The sequence below is a fragment of the Hemitrygon akajei genome, chromosome 3 (genome assembly GCF_048418815.1).
Source record: "Hemitrygon akajei chromosome 3, sHemAka1.3, whole genome shotgun sequence".
In the NCBI taxonomy this organism is placed as follows: Eukaryota; Metazoa; Chordata; class Chondrichthyes; order Myliobatiformes; family Dasyatidae; genus Hemitrygon; species Hemitrygon akajei.
Window position 1 is genome coordinate 200662854 of NC_133126.1, and position 15933 is coordinate 200678786.

The 15933-nt window shown below is 46.6% G+C and overlaps 1 protein-coding gene across 4 annotated transcripts in view; it reads left to right on the top strand.

Moving 5' to 3' along the window:
• Positions 1 to 14654, top strand: part of LOC140725789 (phospholipase D1-like) — a 228636-nt gene extending 213982 nt beyond the window's left edge. For all 4 annotated transcript variants that reach the window (XM_073041705.1, XM_073041706.1, XM_073041704.1 and 1 more), the window contains 4 exons: positions 994 to 1128; positions 4217 to 4370; positions 5044 to 5161; positions 10619 to 14654. In XM_073041705.1, the coding sequence (XP_072897806.1) occupies positions 994 to 1128; positions 4217 to 4370; positions 5044 to 5161; positions 10619 to 10843 (632 nt within the window). In that variant the 3' untranslated portion in view covers positions 10844 to 14654. The remainder of the gene's footprint in view (positions 1 to 993; positions 1129 to 4216; positions 4371 to 5043; positions 5162 to 10618) is intronic.
• Positions 14655 to 15933: the final 1279 nt, after the last annotated feature.

The window sequence follows — 15933 nt, forward strand, 5'->3', positions numbered from 1 at the left end:
ACTGGTGTCGTCACAGAGCAATGTGTGGTTAAGTGCCTTGCTCAAGGACACAACACTCTGCCTCAGCTGAGGCTTGAACTAGTGACCTTCAGATCACTGGGCCGACACCTTAACCACTTGGCCACGCGTTTCTACCAAAGGAGGTGTAAGGCACTCCTTCCCTCAGCACCTGCTTATCTCCCCAATCAGGGTCACGAGAAGCCCTTGGCACAGGTGGTGGATGGTTGCATGAACAAGTGGTACAGATCACACATCCTGGTGATGTGACCACTGACACCAGGCAGACGATCTCTGAAGAGTATTGATAATGGCTGGGGTCACCCGTCTTGTAAAGACACTGCCCAGGAGAAGGCAATGGCAAACCAGTTCTGTAGAAAAATATGCCAAGAACAATCATGGACATGGAAAGACCATGTTTGCCTAGGTCATATGACACGGCCCATAATGATGATGATGGTGACGATGATGCCCATCGGGAGGGGAGAAGAGAGAATGTTCAGGGTGGGTGGGCTCTTTGTTTATTCTGGCTGTTTCGCTAAGACAGTGACAAGTGTTGACAGAGTCCATCGAGGCAAGGCTGGTTCCTGTGATGTGCTCCCTGCAGTTTCTCATCGTCGCGGACAGAGCAGATGCCGTACCGAGTGGTGATACATCTGAACAGGGTGCCCTTCTGCGTGCATTGGGTAACAGGAATTGGAGTTGGTTTACTATTGTCACGTGTACCGAGATACAGTGAAAGGCTTTTCTTACGTACTATTCATACAGATCCAGTCATTACACAGTGTATTGATGTAGAACAAGGGAAAACAATAACAGAATGTAGAATAAAATGTTACAGTCACAGAGAAAGTGCAGTGCAGGTAGTTAATAAGGTGAAAGGCCATAACAAGGTCAAGTGTCCATCTTATTGTACCAGGTAAGCTAACATTCAATGAGGTTGTTACGCACAGGACCTGACTCTCACAAGCCGTCTCCCTCTCTCTCTGCTGGCAGTGGATGACATGTGGATGAATTACTTCTCAGTGTGTGGGCTGCGGACCCATGCCGAGCTGGACGGGAAGCTGGTGACGGAACTCATCTATGTCCACAGCAAGCTGATGATTGCGGACGACGAGAAGGTCATCATTGGTGAGTGAGGGTGGAGATATACTGATGCTGACCTGAGGGTGAGGAGGCATCTGTGTGCTTTCTGTGGAATCTCCCACACTTGGTCCATCATTTCTCTGCTGGCCTTTCAGAAGGTCACGGAGCATTGTGTGTAGTTCTGGTCTCCCCGTTACGAGAAGGGCACAGAACCTTTGCAGTGGCTGCAGAATAGGTTCAACAGGATGCTGTCTGGATTAGAGGGCAGGAGCTACGAGGAAAGATTGGATAAACCTGGGTTGTTTTCACTGGAGTGGCATAGGGGAGACCTGATAAAAGTTTATGCACTACAGCACAGAAACAGGCCTTTCAGCCCATTCAGTGCCTGCCTGATCCCATCGACCCACACCCTCCAATCCGTGTACCTACCAAATTTCTCTTAAATGTTGGAATTAAACCCACATCCACAGAGGCTGAGAGGGATAATAAATCAGCCACGGTAAAGCAGGCTCGATGGGCCGAATGATAACTCTTTCATTCCTGGGATCGTTCTCGTGAACCTCTCCATCCGTGCTGAGATAAGGGGCCCAAAACAACTCACAGTACAGCAAGTGTCATCTGACCAATGCCTTATAAAGCCTCAGCAGCAGCAAGAAGTCAAGGCCTGGGTGGTGGGGTCTTTGATGACGGATGCTACTTTCCTGTGACAGTGCTCCGTGTAGATGTGCTCACTGCTGGGGAGGGCTTTACCCGTGATGGATGGGGTTATGTCCACTATTTTTTTTAGGATTTTCCATTCATGGGTTCTAAACCAGACTGATATAAACAAACAGTCAATATACTCTCCACTACACATCTTTGCAAGTCTGTTCAAGTTTTAAATGTCATGCTAAATCTTCAAATCAAGTCAAGTTTATTGTCATTTAACTATATACATGTATATAATGTATATAACCATATGACATATTTAGAAACGAGATAATATTTCTCTGAACCAGGGTGTAAAGCACAGTAGTACACATAACACACGATAACACGAAGGCAAGGATAAAATCTACAGATGAGTCACAAATAAATAACAAACCAAAGTGCACTAATATTAAATATTGTAAGGTGCGGGACCGATTCACCACTGACACTTCAAATATGATGTGGCCGGGTGTTCAAAAACCTAATGGCATGGGGAAAATATGTTTTTTCATCCTGACCATTTCTGTTTTATGCATCGTAGTCCCTTGTCTAAGGGTAGAAAATCAAAGTGGATGCTGGGTGGGTGGGTGGGATCCTTGATAATTCTGAGGGCCCTGTGTACGCAGCGCTCTGATCAGTGTCCCCGGTGGATGGTAGGGAGACCCCTGTGATCCTCTCAGCTGTTCTGACGGCCCTTTGTACGGACTGCTGGTCCGATACCAGATGGAGATGCAACTTGTCAGGATGGTCTCAGTGGTGCTTCTGTAAAACAAAGTTAAGGTGAGGACGTGGGGGGAGGGTGGGGGGCGGGGGGGCCTTGCTTGCCTCAGTCTTCATAGGAAGAGGAGGCACTTCTGTGCCTTCTTCTGCAGGGAGGTGATATTAAGTGACTACTGTAGATGAGGTCATCTGTGATGTGAACTCCCAGGCAACACAGAAAACCTACAGCACAATACAGACCCTTCGGCCCACAAAGCCGTGCCGAACATGTCCTTACCTTAGAAATGAACCAGGGTTACCCATAGCCCTCTATTTTTCTGAGCTCCATATACCTGTCCAGGAGTCTCTTAAAAGACCCTATCGTATCCGCCTCCACCACCGTTGCCGGCAGCCCATTCCACACACTCACCACTCTCTGTGTAAAAAAAACTTACCCCTGACATCTCCTCTGTACCTACTCCCAAGCACCTTAAAACTATGCCCTCTCATACTATCCATTTCAGCCCTGGGAAAAAGCCTCTGACTATCCACACTGTCAAAGCCTCTCATCATCTTATACACCTCTATCAGGTCACCTCTCATCTTCTGTCACTCCGAGGAGAAAAGGCCGAGTTCACTCAACCTATTCTCATAAGGCATGCTCCCCAATCCAGGCAACTTCCTTGTAAATCTCCTCTGCACCCTTTCTATGGTTTCCACGTCCTTCCTGTAGTGAGGTGATCAGAACTGAGCACAGTACTCCAAGTGGGGTCTGAGCAGGGTCCTATGTAGCTGCAACATTACCTCTCGGCTGCTAAACTCAGTCCCACGATTGATGAAGGCCTATGCACCGTACGCTTTCTTAACCACAGAGTCAACCTGCACAGCAGCTTTGAGTGTCCTATGGACTCGGACTCCAAGATCCCTCTGATCCTCCACACTGCTAAGAACTTCGAGCACTTAACTCTCCCTACACAGGAGCCATGTATTCACAGAGGGGGGTGGTTCGTCTGCTCCTTAATGAAGTCCACAAGCATTTCCTTTGTCTTCTCCATGTTCCGGTTTAGTTTTGTCCTTCACACATCAATCCACCAGCTGCTCCACCTCATCATTGTTTTTCAAAAGGCCAGCCACTGTAGTGTCATGCGCAACCTGATGACACGGTTTGAGCTGGATCCCGCGACACAGTCATGCGTCAGCAGTGTGAACAGTTCTGGGGAGGGCCAGTGCTCAGAACAATGGGACCAGAGACGTTGCTGCCCACAGGGAATGACTGTGGCCTCACTGTTAAGTCCAGGATCCAATTGCAGAGGGAGGTGTTGAGACCCGGCGAGGACAGTTTCCGGGGTGTGGTGATGATTTCAAAGAAGCAGAGGTGCTGCCATACTTCCTTCGTTATGACACTTATTTGCAGGGCCCAGGACAGGAAAACACTGAGGAATTTAAAGTTGCTGACTTTCGCCACCTCCGATCCCCGATGAGGACATCCTTTCCTCCTCCTGAAGTCAATAATCAGCTCCTTGGTCTTGTTGACATTGCATGAGGACTCCCAATCCCTTTGAATCTCAGATTTTCTTTTTTTCCCCCCGCTAAATACCTTTACTGCCTCTATCCTAGTGCATGACACAATATTCCATCTGCCAATGGGAATTTCAGACTGGGAAAAAGGCAGTGGCCGTCCACGTTATCACCCTCCCTTGTGATTTTATAAAGCTCTGTAAATGCACATTGGTTTTGAATACAGGCTCGGCCAATATTAATGACCGGAGCATGCTGGGGAAGAGAGACAGCGAAATGGCGGTGATAGTGGAGGACACGACTCGGATTCCCTCGGTAATGGATGGGGTCGAGTACCAGGCCGGGAAGTTCGCTCTCAGCCTCAGGCTGCACTGCTTCAAGTGAGTGTTCACACTGAGAGGGGGAGGGAGGGCCCAGTATCCAGCCCTCTCCTTATCCTCTGGGTTTCGGGTCCAGTAACTAACCCCCTCTTGTCATCCCCTGATTACTAATTTGGTAACTAAACCCCTCTTATCATCTCCGATTAATTGTTCGGTAACTGAACCCCTCTCCTCACGCCTTGGATTACTAGACTAGTAATTAAACCCCTCTCCTCATCCCCTGATTACTCATTTGGTAACTAAAACCCTCTCTTCACCTTCTGCATTACTAGTCCAGTCACTAAACCCCCCTCCCCAGCCCCTGTACTTCATGACTAGTAACTAAACCCCTCTCCTCACCCTCTGAATTACTAGTCCAGTATCCAAACAGCTCCCCAAACCCTGGAATACTAGTTTAGTAACTAAACTCCTCTGCCCACCCTCTATTATTTCTAGACTAGTAACTAAACCCCTCTCCTCAACCTCTGTATTACTAGACTAGTGACTAAACCCCTCTCCTCACCTCCTGAATTACTAGTCCAGATCTAAACACCTCCCCGCCCCTAGATGACTAGTCTAGTAACTAATCTCCTTCTGCACCCCATGGATTACTAGAGCAGTAACCCAGGCCCTCCTCTGTGCTCTCGGGTCAGTGATGGTATTGTTGACCTGTACTTTGCCCTCGCTCTCACAGGCTCATCCTGGGGGGCTTCAATGACCCTTCCATTGATGTACAAGATCCCATCAGTGAAAAGTTCTTCAAGGAAGTCTGGATTCCAACCAGCGCGAGGAATGCGACGATCTATGAAAAGGTACTTGGTGATGCATTGGTCATCTCCCGCCTTGGTGTGGGATCAGTAGCTGTTCGAATAACGTGGGAATTCGGATTTGGGGGTCAGACAGGACTTCCTAAAACAATAAATTTCTCAACATATATCAGTGATAGCAAACCTGAATTTGATTCAGATTCGGATTTTGGAATCGGTCAACTTCCATACCCATTCCTTACTTCGCCTTGCACCAGGAATACCCACTGGGTATATAGTGAAAAGTGATATCAGCATTAAACCCACATGTAGATCTACTTCACCATGAAGTTGGTGGTAGTGTGGATAATGTGGAAGGTGGTTATAGGTTACGATGGATCATTGACAGGATGCAGAGCTGGGCTAGGAAGTGACAGATGGAGTTCAACCCAGAAGAGTGTGAAGTGATTCAGTTTGGAAGGTCAAATTTGAAGGCGGAGTACAGGGTTAATGGCTAGATAGCTGGCAGTGTGAAGAAACAGAGGGATCTTGGGATCCACATCAGTGGATTCCTCAAAGTTGCATGCACTTTGAATCAGAATCCGCTTTACTATCACTAGAATGTGTCATGAAATTCGCTGTCTGGCTGCAGTACCTTACAATAGATCATTGTGATACATAACAGTAGTTACAAAGGCATACAATGCATTGGCTTTCATTAGTTGGGGGATTAAGTTCAGGAGACATGAGGGATTGGAGTTCTATAAAACTCTGGTTAGACCACACTTGGAGTAATGTGTCCAGTTCTGGTTGCCTCATTATGGGAAGGATGTAGTAGCTTTAGAGAGGCTGCAGAGGAGATTTACCAGGGAGCTGCCTGGATTAGAGAGGGTGTAGAGGAGATTTACCAGGGAGCTGCCTGGATTAGAGAGGGTGCAGAGGAGATTTACCAGGGAGCTGCCTGGATTAGAGAGGCTGCAGAGGAGATTCACCAGGGAGCTGCCTGGATTAGAGAGGGTGTAGAGGAGATTTACCAGGGAGCTGCCTGGATTAGAGAGGGTGTAGAGGAGATTTACCAGGGAGCTGCCTGGATTAGAGAGGCTGCAGAGGAGATTCACCAGGATGCTGCCTGGATTAGAGAGGCTGCAGAGGAGATTTACTAGGATGCTGCCTGGATTAGAGAGGGTGTAGAGGAGATTTACCAGGGAGCTGCCTGGATTAGAGAGGCTGCAGAGGAGATTCACCAGGATGCTGCCTGGATTAGAGAGGCTGCAGAGGAGATTTACCAGGGAGCTGCCTGGATTAGAGAGGGTGTAGAGGAGATTTACCAGGGAGCTGCCTGGATTAGAGAGGCTGCAGAGGAGATTCACCAGGATGCTGCCTGGATTAGAGAGGCTGCAGAGGAGATTTACTAGGATGCTGCCTGGATTAGAGAGGGTGTAGAGGAGATTTACCAGGGAGCTGCCTGGATTAGAGAGGGTGCAGAGGAGATTTACCAGGGAGCTGCCTGGATTAGAGAGGGTGTAGAGGAGATTCACCAGGGAGCTGCCTGGATTAGAGAGCAAGTCTTGTGAGGAGAGGCTGAGTGAGCCAAGGCTTTTCTCTTTGGAGTGATGGAGGATGAGAGGTGACTTGTTAGAGGTGTACAAGATGATAAGAGGCATTGATAGAGTGGAGAGCCAGGGACCTTTTCCCAGCAGAAATGCCTAATATAAGAAGACATTTTGAGGTGAATGGAAGAAAGTACAGAGGTAGGTTTTTTACACAGAGAGTGGTGGATGTGTGGAACACACTGCCAGGGGTGGTGGTCGAGGCAGGTGGACGTTGAACCCTTGAACACTACCTCACTTTTTTAATATATATTATGTCTGTTTTTTTACATGATTTTTAATCTATTCAATATACATATACTGTAATTGATTGATTTATTTATTCTTACTTCCTTCTATATTCTGTATTGCATTGAACTGCTGCTGCAAAATTAACAAATTTCACAACACACGCTGGTGATAATAAACCTGATTCTCAGGTACATTAGAGACTCTTAGATAGGCATGTGGATGGGGAAAATGGAGAGCTGTATAGTAGGGAAGAGCTGGATTGGTCTTCGAGTAGTTTGAAATGTTGGCACAACAAGGGGCCTGTACTGCTCTGTGGTGTATCTTAGATTGGAGATATCAGAGGGGAGATGTTGGACTTTAAATGTCTAATGAGAAATTTCAGACCAGAGTGTCAGAACATGGAACATAGAACACTACAGTAGAGGAACAGGCCCTTCGGCCCACAATGTCTGTGCTAACCGCGTGGTCAGTTCAGGTCGACCATGGATGTTGCATCCTAGTTGTCTAGATGATACACTAGACAGGGCAGTGCATTGACATATATCATAGAAATCTACAGCACATTACAGGCCCTTCAGCCCACAATGTTGTGCTGAACATGTAACTTACTCCAGTAACTGCCTAGAATTTCCCTACCGCAGAGACCTCTATTTCTCTAAGCTTCATGCACCTATCTAAGAGTCTCTTGTAAGGCCTGATTGCATCCACCTCCACCACCGTTGACGGCTGTGCATTCTACGCACCCACCATTCTCTGTGTGAAAAACTTACCCCTGAAATCCCCTCTGTACCTACAGTACTTCCCAGCACCTTAAAACTATGCCCCTCATGTTAGCTATTTCAGTGCTGGGGAAGTACAATGTGGAGGGTGAGCTGTTGCCCATGCAGCAAGCTCCCCCGCTCCACAAAAGTGATGAACCGAAGGAATGGCAGAGACCGATACAGTTTGCAATCTGCAGCATCGCCAGAGTTGCCGGTCAGCGTTGAACTCAATGTAGGACTGCCGGGACTGCCGTAGGGACTGCCAGGACTGCCGTAGGGACTGCCGGGACTGCCAGGACTGCCGTAGGGGCTGCCAGGACTGCCGTAGGGACTGCCAGGACTGCCGTAGGGACTGCCGGGACTGCTGTAGGGGCTGCCGGGACTGCCGTAGGGGCTGCCGGGACTGCCAGGACTGCCGCAGGGGCTCCAGCTCTAGATTTTTCCTCAGGGTTTACTCCTAAAGCCCTCCCAATGAGTGGGTATAGCCGCAAGGCAGCAGATCAGAATTTTCCTTCTCCGAGATGAGCTGGCAATTCCGGTTGATGAGCCCCATCTGCCTAACGTGTCTGGTTTTAAGGCACCAGTAACCTGCCTTCGCCCCGTCTTCTGTCAGTAGAAACAGTTCCACTGGGCTTAGTAGCTAAGCCACACATGAAGACCAGGAGATGGACTTGGTTGTCGTTTTGAGACACACACCATTGGAAGCATTTAATAGTTAGATGGAGCTTATCCCCACTAAACCCCAAACCCCGACTATGACAACTTTAAGAAAACCAGGTGCCAACTTAAACCAGTCACTTCTGTCTGTGCATCATCCATATTCCTCTATTTGTGGGCTGAAGGGCCTGTACTGTGCTTTACTGTACTGTTTTCTATATTATATAAGTTAATGAAAGAGTGGAAATCCTCTAGGAGTTGCAGAATTTCTTTTGTTGTGGAATAAACTCCCACACGGTGAGAGTGGTGTGGGCACTGAGGGGTGTGATAGAACAGGGGATCTGGGAATCGAGGTACATCATTCCTTGAAAGTGGCGTCACAGGTGGATAGGGTCTTAAAGAAATCATTTGCCACATTGACCTTATTGAATTTTTTGAAGTAGTTACGAGGAATGTTGACGAGGGTAAGGCAGTGGATGTAGTCTATATGGACTTCAGCAAGGCCTTTGACAAAGTTCCACCTGGAAGGTTAGTTAAGAAGGTTCGGTCGTTAGGTATTAATGCTGGAGTAATAAAATGGATTCAACAGTGGCTAGATGGGAGATGCCAGAGAGTAGTGGTGGATAATTGTTTATCGGGATGGAGGCCGGTGACTAGCGGGGTGCCTCAGGGATCTGTTTTGGGCCCAATGTTGTTTGTAATATACATAAATGATCTGGATGATGGGGTGGTAAATTGGATTAGTAAGTATGCTGATGATACTAAGGTAGGAGGTGTTGTGGATAATGAGGTGGGTTTTCAAAGCTTGCAGGGAGATTTATGCCGGTTAGAAGAATGGGCTGAACGTTGGCAGATGGAGTTTAATGCTGAGAAGTGTGAGGTTCTACATTTTGGCAGGAATAATCCAAATAGAACATACAGGGTAAATGGTAGGGCATTGAGGAATGCAGTGGAACAGAGAGATCTAGGAATAACAGTGCATAGTTCCCTGAAGGTGGAGTCTCATGTAGATAGGGTGGTGAAGAATGCTTTTGGAACGCTGGCCTTTATAAATCAGAGCATTGAGTACAGAAGTTGGGATGTAATGTTAAAATTGTACAAGGCATTGGTAAGGCCAAATTTGGAATATTGTGTACAGTTCTGGTTACCGAATTATAGGAAAGATATCAATAAATTAAAGAGAGTGCAGAGACGATTTACTAGGATGTTACCTGGGTTTCAGCACTTAAGTTACAGAGAAAGGTTGAACAAGTTAGGTCTCTATTCATTGGAGCGTAGAAGGTTGAGGGGGGATTTGATCGAGGTATTTAAAATGTTGAGAGGGATAGATAGAGTTGACATGAATAGGCTGTTTCCAGTGAGAGTAGGGGAGATTCAAACGAGAGGACATGATTTGAGAATTAGGGGGCAAAAGTTTAAGGGAAACACGAGGGGGTATTTCTTTACTCAGAGAGTGATAGCTGTGTGGAATGAGCTTCCTGTAGAAGTAGTAGAGGCCAGTTCAGTTGTGTCATTTAAGGTAAAATTGGATAGGTACATGGACAGGAAAGGAGTGGAGGGTTATGGGCTGAGTGCGGGTAGGTGGGACTAGGTGAGATTAAGAGCGGCACGGACTAGGAGGGCCGAGATGGCCTGTTTCCATGCTGTGATTGTTATATGGTTATAAATCAATGTACTGAGCACAAGTTATGTTACAATTATATAAGATTTGGTGAGGGCTAATTTGGAGTATTGTGTGTATTTCTGGTCACCTTCCTACAGGAACGATGTAAATAAGATTGAAAGAGTGCAGAGAAAATTTACAAGGATGATGCCAGGATGTGAGGACCTGAGTTATACGGAGGGGTTGAATAGGTTTGGACTTTATTCCCTGGAGTGCAGGAGAATGAGGGGAGATTTGATAGAGATGTACAGAATGATGAGGGGTATAGATAGGGTAAGTGCAAGCAGGGTTTCCACTGAGGTTGGGTGAGAGTAGAGCTCATGGTTAAGGGTGAAAGGTGAGAAGGGACTTCATCACTCAGGGGATGGTGAGGGTGTGAACTGAGCTCCCAGCACAAGTGAAGGATGCAGGTTTGATTAGAAAAGTTAAGGGAAGTTTGGATAGGTACATAGATGGGAGGGGTATGGAGGGATATGGTCGATGGAACTAGGCAGTGTAAATAGTTTGGCATGGGCTAGATGGGCCAAAGGGTCTGTTTCTGTGCTATAGTGTTCTATGGCTCTGTGACTCTAAACCTACTAAGCATTTTGTCTTCCTTCAGATTTTCAGATGCCTTCCCTCCGATCACGTGAAGAACAACAGTGACCTAGTGGCTTTCAACGCTAAGCAGGGTCTGGAGGTCGAGGACCCGGCCAAAGCTGTGGAAGAGCTAAAGAAGATCCATGGCTTCCTCGTCCAGTTCCCCTTCTACTTCCTGTCTGAGGCGAACTTGCTCCCGCCGCTCAGCACCAAGGAGCGGATGGTGCCGATGGAGGTGTGGACATGAAGGGAGAGTGGAGGAGAGTAGGATAAAGGGAAGAGGCTGGTCACTCTGGCCACAGTATCTACAGGGGGAACCAAGCGTCCAATAGTCAAGGCCAGAGGTAGACCTGTCAAGTTTTCAGAGAACTAACAGACAAAAAAAACTCAGGAGGGTCAGACTGTAGTATCAACAGTTACAGGACACACTAGCTCCATCAACTTGGAGAATTTCTGATTTCCTTGAGAGAATTTCTGATTTTCCTTCCCGGGCTATACCAACCTCTGAGATATCAGCACACTCTATAAATTTGGTGTTTTTATTTCAATAACATCCTGCATTATAGAATACAGAACAGTACAGTGCAGTACAGGCCCTTCACCCCACAATATTGTGCCGACCCTTTAACCCTGCCCCACAATCAATTTCACCTTTCCCTCCCACATAGCCTTCCGTTGTTCCATCATCCATGTGCCTACCTGCGAATCTCTACCTCAGTGTGTTTAGGTGCTGACGTGGAAGGGGTTAATGTGTGTTAACATCATGTCTTCCTGGTACAAAATGTGGAACGCAACATGGGACCATTAGACATAGCAGCAAAATTAGGCAATTCGGCCTATCGAGTCTGCTCTGCCATTTCATCATGGCTGATCTATTATCCCTCTCAACACCATTTTCAAGCCTTCTCCCTGTAACCTTCAATGCCCTGACCATTCAAAACCTATCAATGTCTAAATATATGTAATGGCCTGGCCTCTACACCCATCTCCAGCAATGAATTCCGCAGATTCACCAGCCATTTGCAGCAATTAATGCCACAGATTCACTACCTTCTGGCTAAAGAAATTACTCCTCATCTTTGTTCTAAATTGACATACAGTACCTCTATTCTGAGGCTCTGCCCCTGGTCCTAGACTCCCCCACTATAGAAAACATCCTCTCCAGATCCCCTGTATCTAGGCCTTTCAATATTCGATAGGTGTCAATTAGATCCCCCACCCCTATTCTTCCGAACTCCACTGAGAACAGGCTGTAGAGCTATCAAGCACTTCTCATACCTTAACCCATTCATTCCCGGAAACAATCTTGTAAACCTCCACTGGACCCTCCCCAACAACTATCTGTTTACCTTCTAAGTCTGCCCCCTAACCACCCCTCCAAATCTCTTCCCAGGAACTGGCCTCTGCTATTCTACCCCTCTAGTGTAGTATCATGACAGGTCAGTACACACAATCAGAAACTCCCCTAATCTCAGATTCAGAATTAACAACAGAGTCAATTTGGGGAAGAGAGCTCCTAGCTCCTGTCATCCTCTGTAACAAAATTCAAAGTAAATTTATTATAAAATATGTGTATGTCACCAAATACTACCCTGAGATTCATTCTCCCCCAGGCATTCACAGTAGAACAAAGAAACGCAATAGAATCAATGAAAAACCACACACAAATGCTGACGAACAACTAATGTGCAAAAGAAGACAAACTCTGCAAATAAAAAAGAAACCTAATAATAATAATAATAAATAAGTAAATAAATAAATAACACTGAGAACATGAGTTGTAGAGACCTTGAAAATGAGTCCATAGATTATGGAATCAGTTCCCTGATGGGGTGAGTGAAGTTATTCACTCTGGTTCAGCAGCTGAATGGTTAAAGGGTAATATCTGTTCCTGAACCTGGTGGTGTGTGACCTAAATTGCCTCCTATCCAGCCCCCTTGTCCCAAACCCCCCCCCAAATATTGGAAGCATCAGTTTCTCTCAATACTTTACTCCTCACCATCTGAAAACCATGCTGGAAATATTTGGCTGATCGAGCAGCATCTGTGAAGCAATGGTTTAGCTCGATAGTGAAAACAGAAATCGAGTTCATCGGAAGTTGACGAGAAAGGGTGAGGGGAGGTGTATGGTGCTAGTAGAGACAGATACATTAGGGGCTTTTAAACATAGAACAGTATAGCACAGGGAGAGGCCCTTCAGCCCACAATGTTGTGCCAAGCCAACCAAACAAATTGCCCCTGCCTACACAATATCCATATCCTTTCATTTCCCTCACATTCATGTGCCTGGCTATTAAAAATCAATGTACCTGTCTCTATCACCACCCAGGCAGTGCATTCCTGGTGCCTACCAATCTCTGTGTAAAAAAAACTTGCCCCTCACATCTACTTCGAAATTAACCCCCCTCACCTTGAATGCATGCCCTCTGGTATCAGACATTTCACCCCTGGGAAAAGATACTCTCTGTCTACGCCTCTCGTAATCTTATAAACCTCTATCAGATCTCCCTTCAGCCTCCACTGCCTCAGAGAAAACAACCCAAGTTTACCAGCCTCTCATGACAGCACCTGCCCCCTAATCCAGGCAGCATCCTGGTAAACCTCTCCTGCACCCCTCTCCAAAGACCTGGTCTCCCATTCCTATAATGGGATGACCAGAATGATATGCAATACCTGTACTCCCGATGTGGCCTAACTAGAGTTTTGTAAAACTGCAGCATAACTTTTCGACGTTTGAACGCAATGAATCAATTAATATAAGGCGAGCAAGTCATATACCTTCTTAACCACCCTATCAACCTGTGCAGCCACTTTCAGGAAGCTCTGAACTTGGACCACAAGACCTCTCTGCTCATCAACTCTGTCAAGGGTCTTGTCCTTAAGTGTCATGTACTTTCTATTTACATTTAACCTTCCAAGGTCAGCATCACATTTGTCAGCGTTAAGAAGCTTAAGTAGGCACGTGGATGATAGGAAAATGGGAGGCCTGTGGAGAAGGGAAGGTTTTGATTGATATTGGAGTAGGTTAAAAGATTAGCACAACATTGCGGACTGAAGGGTCTGTGCTGTGCTGTACTGTTTTATAACTCTAGAAACTCTGCAGATGCTGGAAATCCAGAGCAACACACATAAAATGCTGGAGGAACTCAGCAAGTCAGGCAGCATCTGTGAAAATGAATAAACAGTTGATGTTTCGGGCTGAGACCCTTCTTCAGGTCTGGAAAGGAAGGGGCAAGTAGCCAGAATGAAAAGGTTGGGGGAGGAGAAGGAGGACAAACTATGAGGTGATACATGAAGCTAGGTGGGTGGGAAAGGTAAGGGCCAGGAGAAGAAGGAATCTGTTAGGAAAAGAAAGTGGACCATAGAGGAAAGGGAGGGAGGAGGGGACCCGAGGAGGTGATAGGCATCTGAGGAGAGGTAAGAGGCCGAAGTGAAGAATAGAAGAATAGAGAAAGGGACAGAAAAACAATTTTACCAGAATTTTACTCCCAATTTTGAGTAATCATCAGTATTTTTACAAGAAGGCTGTGGATTTTTTGCTTTGCATCTCTGCCTCCTAATCTCCTCCCACCTCGAAGCTCAGAATAGGGCACCTGCTTTGGGAATCTGGTGAGGCATTTCAGGCAATATGACATGCCCATGGAAGTCAACAGATTACTGGGGAAAGAGGGAATCGGGGACGTGAGAGGCTAGAGGCACTGGAATCTGGAGCAACACACCTTCTGCTAGAGAAACTCAGCAGGTCGAACTCTGTCTGTGGGGGGGAATGGTGGCAGAAGGGCTGTAGGAACTGCCGGCATTTTGGGCTGAAAACCTACATCAAATCAGATCAAAGCCAATCAAAGTAAATTCATTACTAAAGTTCGTACACAACCCGGACTTTCATTTTCTTGCGAGCATTCACACTAAATAGAGAGAAACACAAGGGGATGAATGAAAGACCAAAGCAAGATGGATGGACAAACAACCAGTGTACAAAAGACAACAAATTATGCAGAAATTTTAAAAAAGCAAACTACTTAATGGTAAATAAATAAACAATAAATATTGAGGACATAAGATGAAGAATCCTTGAAAGAGAGTCCGGAGGTTTCACTGACGGTGTGAGTGAAGTTGGTTTTGGAGCCTATGGGCGGAGGAGTGATAACTGTTCCTGAACTCGAGGGTGTAGGTTCCTCCTTCCTGATGGCGGCAGCGAGTAGACAGCATGGCCTGGATGGTGGACATCTTTGATGGTGGAAGCTGCTTTACTGCTACTGTGCTCTGTAGATGTGCTCAATGGTGCTTGGGTTCCAAGGACCCCTGAAAGGTTGACAGCTCTTTCCCTCACATAGATGCCCCTTGACCCATTGAGTTCCTGCCCCACCCGGAGAGTTGGGCCTGTTCTTAACCGGCAGGCAAGAGCAAATATATCTAAGGATGGGATTATAGAAATGCAAGGCGTCGAGGGTTAGGGGAGAGAGTGGGAATATGGTTACACAAAATGCTGGAGGAACTCAGCAGGTCAGGGTGCGTCTATGGAGGGGAATAGACAGCGGATGTTTGGGCTGAGACCCTTCATCAGGCCTCAGTCTGAAACATCGCGTTCAGTACGGTAACCAAAAGTGTCCCCTAGCACCTTGACGGCAGTGGTGATATAATTTAAGGGTACTGTCATCTGACTATACATATATACAACCACACGAAACAATGTTCCTCCAGACCATGGTGCACCCACAAAACGTATATCACACACAACACATAAAACAAAATATTACCATGAATAAGTTAATAAATATAATTCAAAATGCATGTAGTGCACAGCGCAGGTAAACAGTAAACAGCTCACTGTCCTAGTGACGAGACCTCGGTGGTGACAGGGTATTCATTAGCCTCACAGCCTGAGGGAAGAAGCTGTTACCCAGTCTGACAGTCCCAGTCCTGATGCTCCTGTACCTCCTTCCTGACGGTAGTGAGTCACAGAGATTGTGGGATGGGTGGTAGGGATTCTCGCCTACAACACACCTGGTAAATGTCACAAATACATCCAGCACAATCAGAACCTGATTTATTATCACTGACATATAATATGGAAACTCTCTCCCATAAGATTCCTTCTTCAGTCCTTTACCTCTCTCAGCTTCTCACTTATTCTCCTGTCCCTGACCCACCTCACCTGGTCTCACCTATCAACTGCCAGCTCGCAATTCTCCTGCCCCCACCGCCTTATTCTGACTTCTTCTCCCTTCCTTTTCCAATCCCGTCAAAGGGCCGCAGCCTGACACAGCAACTCTTTATTCTTCTCCATAGATGCTGCCTGACCTGCTGAGTTCCTCTGGCATTTTGTGTGTGTTGCTCT